Source organism: Rhagoletis pomonella, unplaced genomic scaffold, assembly GCF_013731165.1.
Source record: "Rhagoletis pomonella isolate Grant_MI unplaced genomic scaffold, Rhpom_1.0 Rhpom_scaffold_00005, whole genome shotgun sequence".
Classification (NCBI taxonomy): domain Eukaryota; kingdom Metazoa; phylum Arthropoda; class Insecta; order Diptera; family Tephritidae; genus Rhagoletis; species Rhagoletis pomonella.
In genome coordinates this window covers 44,757,407-44,764,891 of record NW_023458559.1, presented here as the reverse complement: position 1 = coordinate 44,764,891, position 7,485 = coordinate 44,757,407, and the positions used below count along the sequence as shown (strand labels likewise).

The window sequence follows — 7,485 nt, the reverse complement described above, 5'->3', positions numbered from 1 at the left end:
AAAAAAAAAAATTATAACGACCAGAGCAGATCTTTGCTATTTGAGAATATCAAGCAACATTGGTTGATTGTCCATTGTAACTTTTCAATACTGAAATAAACTGAATAAAAAACAAAACATTAAACTGAACTTAAATGTTTGTTGTTGTTTTTCGAGCATATTTACTAATGTTTTACTGCTTATCTAAGCGCTTAAAATTGCTTTTTTCTAGCTTATTTTCTTCTAGTTATGACCATTGAATTATTTGCTATCTCAACTTTTTTGATGGAAACTATATTTTTGTTGAAAAATCTAAGCATTGTCTCATTTACATAAGCTTTCAGCACTGAGATATTAAACTTAACCAAGAGAAACGCAGTTTTTACCTTAAAAACTTTCCTAGGCCAGCCTTTGTTAAATATTGGTTTTCGTTCCATATGTATTGATAACCACTGCAAGTCTTTTAGGGCCGTTTTCACGATCTCTGGTTAACTCTAACGCCTAGTTAAACATCTTTACCGACATTATAGACCCCCTGCATATAACATTGTGTCGGTAACGATGTTTAACTGGGGATTAGAGTTAACCAGAGATCGTGAAAACGGCTCATAGACATTCAAGCATTACAAATAATAAAAAATATTGCTCTGATGTAATTAAAAAAGTATTAAACATATATATACATAAGACACGATTTTTTTTTTGATTTATATTATGCAATTATTAACCGTTACGTTTTCCAACTACAAAAAGAAAATTATAACGACTTGAAGGGAAGAAAACGTTTTCGACTTAAAGAGTGAAAAATGCGAGTCTTCATAATTGTTTGTATTTTCTAAATTATATTTATTTATTATTTTGGGTTTTTGTTTATAATTTATTGCTGCATTTGTTTGTATTTTTTGTTTTCGTTTAGCTTGATATTTGTATTTGTATGTTTTTTGTTTTCAATTAAATGTATTTATTATTTATGCTTAATTGTATATTAATTGCCAAATATTAAATAATTAAAGATAATTTATTATTTAATTAACGTAACATATGAAATAACTGTTCTTTTTTTACAAGCGTACAATATCTATGTGCCTGGATACATACATATACTCGTATGCATATGTATGTATATGTGACACTTTTCGCACAGCGTTAGTACTCAAATGCGAAATCTAAGAAAAAAAAAACTTTATAAATAATAACTCCGCTAAAAATTGATTGATGTAATATAGTCAAAGAGTAACATTTCTTTATTATATGTACTATGTATGTATGTATGTATGTATGTATGTATATATGTAAATATATTCTTATTCAATTGAGTATGTTTGTTGGCGTATGCTTGAATGCATATACATACATACATACATACATACATATTTACATATATACTGCCTGCGGGTATGTACAAAAAATGTAGATTGATTCACTTTATCTTTTTTTTGCTAAGCAATTGTAAAATTGAGTATGCTGCGGTCGTGCGTTTTGCGTTATTTTCGGCGCTTTTCGCATGCACATGCAATGTTTTTCTGCTTTCTTAGATCCTTCACGAACTTGTTCTTCTACAAGGAAAGCATACAAATTTAGAGCAGCAAAGTAGAATACAGATACATTTTGTAGAGCTTGCACCTATCGTGCTCGATTCGTAAAAAATGAAATTGAGAGAAAGAAATGCAACAGAAATAACTTTTTGACTCCAGCAGTTAATACAAATCAATACCTATGCATTCCCATGCATATGTATGTAGGGGATTTATGAAATTTATACATAGATAGTACATTTTTCATCGATGGACGACGAAAAAAGAACACAGCACTACACTGATTGCGCGACAATTTGCTTTTTTTGTTTTGTTATTTAATCTTTCATTTTAGTTTTTAGCTTAATTTTACTTTCGATTCGAGTTTTTCGTACTGCTACATTACACGTGGTATGTACATACATACAGCAAAAAATCCAGGCGCCCAAAATGAGTTTATTTTTAAGAGGAGGCATTTTGAGAGTTGAGTGACGCCGCATACTTTCAGAGAAAAGCGCGAATATTATTTTTGTTTTTGGTTAAATTTGTTTAGGTTTTTGATGTGGTGCTTAATAAATAACTACTAACAACGACTTTAGCCACTTAAATAACAAACATATACACATACATACATATATGTATGTTTGTAGGTTGTAATGACTAGGGTAGAGTTTTTAAACGAATTAATTGAGTGTTTTCTTTTTTTTTAATAAAATTTCGATAAACATGCTTTCAATTGGACGCTTTTAGTTTAAGATATATCACTAAAATTATGTATTATGCCAAGTTCCTTCGCGCGCGCCAATAGTGTTGATCTTATGTAGTGTAGAATTCATCAAAATTGTCTATGTGTTCCATTGTTCATAATTGTTTAGGTTTATTTTTGCAAAAAATCAATTTCAAATACTTTACCAATCAATCTTTAATTATTGTATGTACAATCCAATGCATTCACCGGCTTTATTACTAATAAGCAACCTAGAGAATTTTGTGAAATTCGTTAACTGAAAGGTTTATACTTTTTTGATTGCCGTTAACAGTGTGTGTCTGTATGTGTTCGAAGGGAGAGACGTGCGCGCTTTAGCAAGTATGGCAGCCGATAATTATATTGTTTGCATGCATATAGAATGTACGTATATGCATGTAGGAGGGGAGGGGGCTATGTGTTAGTGAGGGGAAGGTAGGAAGTAAGGATTACACGCATATTATTTAGGGTAAAGTATAATATAATACCTTAGCCTAAACTTTCGTATCTTGTTTGTTCTTGCAATATAATTGGTTATGCTTAAATTTTTCTGTTTTATTATTATTATTATTATTATTATATTAATATCTGCTTTTCTCTTATACTGCTTTGCTTATATAGTTTCTCTCACTTATACTCTTTTGACTCAATTCAGCCAACCGCTGCTGCTGCTACTGCTGCTCCACTTACTACTTGTCTACTAAATCATATACATTACATATTCAGCGACATTCATTTATTTACATCTGTTGCCGATCTACGTCGATTTGCCGCTTGTTGTTGTTGTTGTTGTTGTTGCTTAGCAGCCTTGGCTATTGCCGAAATAAGTTGTTGATTTAGATTGGCATTACCCGTTGTTGTTACGGTGCGTCCTGCAAGTTGTATGTGTTGTTGTTGTTGTGTCTGCTGTGCCGCTTGCGCTGTGGCTACATGCTGTCCTATAATAACCGTTTGCTGTTGTTGCTGCTGCTGCGCTTGATGTGGCGTTTGCGTTTGGGATGCAGCTGTCGCCGTCACTTGATTTATTATACGTGTATGTTGTTGTTGTTGTTGCTGCTGCTGCTGCTGCTGTGGCGTTTTTATCGTCTTCAATTGCAATTTTTGCGTCGACATCACAATGGGTGTGGCAGTTAAATTAGTTGTTGTTGTAATTGTATTTGCATTCGATGCTTAAGAACGTAAGGGAGAGAGAGTAGAAAATAATCGGGAGATTAGAAAGAAATTTCGAAAAACGTCTGTACGTATGTATGTATGTACATACAGTATCGGTCATATCTATAGCACGCCATTTCAAAGTGATATTGTGTGCAACTTATGTTTATTTATTTATTTCTGAGAATTTTCAATTAAAATACAGTTCTTTCTCTAACGAACCCCATATAAACCCAAGTTTAACAATTTGTGGAAAACTTCAAAAAAGTACAACAAATTTTCACCTAAATTTCAAACTTTTTTCTCGGAAGTGTTAGAATTTTTTTGAGTACACAGTTTTTTAGCCCCTTCAATTTTAGCCTGATAATGTGCAAGTTTCAAGTGACTAAAGGTTACCGTCGATTTTTTAGAATTTTTTTCGCCAAAGGTGTTGCGGTTTTCTTCCATATACAAATAAATTGAGTTTATTCATTATATGGAAGCCAATGCGACAAAAAAAATTGTAAAAAAATAAACGGTAATTCGTAGCCATTTGAAATTTGCACGTTATCAGACTTAAATTACAGGGGCTAAAAAACTGTGTACTCAAAAAAATTCTAACACTTCCGAGAAAAAAGTTTGAAACTTAGGTGAAAATTTGTGGCAATTTTTTGAAATTTTCTACAAATTGTTAAACTTGGGTTTATATGGGGTTTGTTGGAGAAAGAACTGTATTTTAATTGAAAATTCTTAAAAATAAATAAATAAGCATAAGTAGCACACAATATCACTTTGAAATGGCGTGCTATAGATATGGCCGATACTGTATGTATTTTCTAATAAAAATAATTCTGCACCAAAAATTTTTTTAATAGCCAACGCGACTATGTACTAGTGCACTGCACGAGCATACTATTAATATTACTTTAAACGAGTAATTCCCCACAAGATAATTTGGGGAGGCCTTCTTAAGTGAAGCCAAAAGTTTTGAAAATGATTGAAATAACTGGAAACTCGTTATTCGGGGTTTTGGAGGTAGGTGATTAGGAATGTAATTATGAATTTTTATGATATATTTTCACAATTCTTTCATCATCTCTCCAAAATTGGTTTGGGTAAAAAAATCTGTTACATTCTTGGAAATTCGGTAAAAATCTTTACTTTACGATGATAAGTTACCTTTTTGGAATCTAATATTTCGGACAAAAATTTGTAAAATGATTGGATGCAGTTGAAATGTGTTACTCGGAGTTTCTGGGGTCGCCTGATATACACTTTTACATAAGCAATGATTCTCAAAAACATGGGTTTTGAACGAGTCAAAAGCTTGTTCTGGCGATGAAAATCGTTAATCGCGGAGTACAGGAGGAAACAGAAGCTATTAGATGCCAAATCAGGACTGTACGGCCAATGACCCATCAATTCGATGTTTTGAGTGGTTAAACAATTATTTGTTACGACTTGTGATAGCTCGAATTCGCTTAATTAAAAACAATTTCTATTTTTTCTACGTTTTTTTCTCCATCCGTCCAGCGCTCGTACTGTAAAACTTTCTGAGTCAGACATACATATGTACATATGTAGTTGTTGAAAGAGCAAAAGAATTATTTAGTTCTCTTCGTAAGTAACTTTTTAAATTTTAATGTTTTTACTTCCACCATGTTTCAACTACACTGTACGGCAAAATCATCTTTTTTTCTGGGTATTGAACCAAACCATTTTTTTTTTTAAGAGATTGAGTCATAGGTAAAAGAGTAATTTCTCCGTTTTTCGAAGTTAGCCTCCGAAATCGAGATATGGGCCTTCGAAGTCAACGGGTTGTTTTAGCAACTTCAAAATTGCACATATCTATATATTTTTTTAAATTAACAAAAAAAAATACCATGAAAAATATTCTGAATATTGCAAAAAAAATCTATGCAAAATTTTTCTGTGAGTGACCGTATATGCATTTGTACTTGTAGTACAAAAACTATGTTATAAATTAATGAGGATATGTACATACATACATATATGTTTGTCAAATTTTATGTTTGTTTTTTGTTGATTGAAAATGCAGATTTATCGCCTTAATAAATATGTAAATGAATTACAATAAATTGTACTTTTTTTTGTTATATCAATCTGATTTAAAATACTATAATAGGATGATCACAGATGTGGTGCACTTTTTGGCAAAAGGAAAAATTACGAAAATAAAACTGCCTGAATTTCGGGACAATCCCGGGATCCCGGGATTGTATTTTCAGATCCTGAAAATCTCGGGATCGACAAAACCCCGAAAATTGACATCCCTAGTACCGTTGTAAAGGCAATTAAACCCGCTTTCTTCTGATATGCATATTTGTATACTTCGTATAAAAAAATTTGAGGAAAATACTTAAAAGGAAAAAATACCATAATAATATAAAAAATATTAAAAAAAAATACTAATTAGTACTACAATTGAATACTTTATTTAAATAAAACAGAAAACTATCTTTAATTTTTATACATATATAACCTGTTATGTGAAAAATTAAAAATCATGGTGTTTTTATATTTTTATATGCCTTAGACTTCTGTTACTTTGCTTTATTTTTAACAGGGCTGTGGGTGAACAAGAACGAATTAACGCTTAAAACACTTAGGGAGTTCACAAGGTGTTGTATACTGTCGTACTGTTGTATGTCATAAACTTTAAACGGTTAAAACTATATTTAAGGAATTCGCAAGCTAACATAAAAGTTTTATTATGAAATTTCACACAATTAAAAAATAGTTGATGGTGATTTCAAGTCCTCTAAACATTTATTTAGCCGTTAAAAACTTTACAACATACAACAATACGACAAGTACGACACCTTGTGAACCACCCAACTATAAATTATTTGTTTTATTTAAATACGGTATTAATTGTATTACTAATAAGTCATTTTTTTGTAAATTTTTTTTTATATGAAAAATTTGTTTTTTCTCGAATTTATATATACGAAGTATACAAATATGCATATTAGACGAAAGGGGGTTTAATCGCCTTAACAACGATGCCAGTTTTTTAAAAATCGGTGAGTAATTTTTTTGTTTAAAATATTTTTTTTATACAAAAAAAGGTATATTTCCCTTTAAATGTGTTTTTTCTAAAATTTTTATTCACGAGTATATAAATATGTATATCACGAGAAAGGGGGTTAAATCACCTTTACAACGATACTAATCTTTTAAAAAACAGTTCAAAATTTTCTGACGTATTAAGTTTTTAATTTTTCGAAGATCTGGATCACGTCTGTGTTTTTTACGTCTTTTTTCTTCTCACATGCAATAATTAAAAATAATTTTTTACCAAAGGTCCAATTTCGAACTTCGGAGGCCCATATCTCGATTTCGGAAGCTAACTTCGAAAAACGGAGAGCTTACTTTTTTTACTTATGACTCAATCTCTTAAAAAAAGTTGGTTTGGTCCAATACCCATCCGAGTGCTGTACAGATCGGAAAGTGCTTTGGATGCTCAAGTACTTCGACATCGATACTTTAAAAATCGGGTATTTTGTTGAGTATCGGGTATTACTCAGTTATCTCTCAATCTGACTGTGCTTTATTGTTTTGTACGCATTTGCAACAATTCAAAAATATTCAAATCTAAAATGTTTATAACCGAGCGCACTAGTGCACAAGGGTATATTAACTTTGTTCACATAACGGTTGTTTGTAACAGCCAAAACGAATCGAGATAGATTTAGACCTATGTATATATAAATGCTCAGAACGAATAGAGAAATCGATTAAGCCATGTCTATATGTCCGTTCGTCCGTGTACACGATAACTCGAGCAAAAAATTTGGTATGTAGGTATCCATTTATCCAAGGTAGGTATGTTGGTATTGAAAATGGGCGAAATCGGACTGTAACCACGCCCACTTCCCATATAACGGTATTTTCGAAAAAATGCAAAAACTGCGATATTTCAGTAAATATTTGATGCAAATTGTTGAAAATTAGTATGTGGAGTAGAATTGTGGTAAAAAATAATATTGTTATGAAATTTTTGGAAAATGGGGCTTCACCCCGCCCACTTATGATGAAATGCTGTATAGCCGCTTCACCAATCCATACCAAACTCGGTACGAGCCTTGCCTA

At 31.5% G+C, this 7,485-nt stretch overlaps 3 protein-coding genes across 6 annotated transcripts in view; 1 reads left to right on the top strand and 2 right to left on the bottom strand.

The window, feature by feature from the left end:
- Nucleotides 1–7,485, top strand: part of LOC118739040 (nuclear hormone receptor FTZ-F1) — a 628,268-nt gene that overhangs the window by 64,815 nt on the left and 555,968 nt on the right. The window lies entirely within an intron of this gene.
- The window catches only part of LOC118739039 (flocculation protein FLO11-like), a 96,850-nt gene that overhangs the window by 1,220 nt on the left and 88,145 nt on the right, over nt 1–7,485 (bottom strand). The gene's annotated exons all lie outside the window — the stretch shown is intronic.
- Nucleotides 2,193–7,485, bottom strand: part of LOC118739037 — a 23,868-nt gene continuing 18,575 nt past the window's right edge. For both annotated transcript variants that reach the window (XM_036470131.1, XM_036470132.1), the window contains exon 6: nt 2,193–3,407. In XM_036470131.1, the coding sequence (XP_036326024.1) occupies nt 2,971–3,407 (437 nt within the window). In that variant the 3' untranslated portion in view covers nt 2,193–2,970. The remainder of the gene's footprint in view (nt 3,408–7,485) is intronic.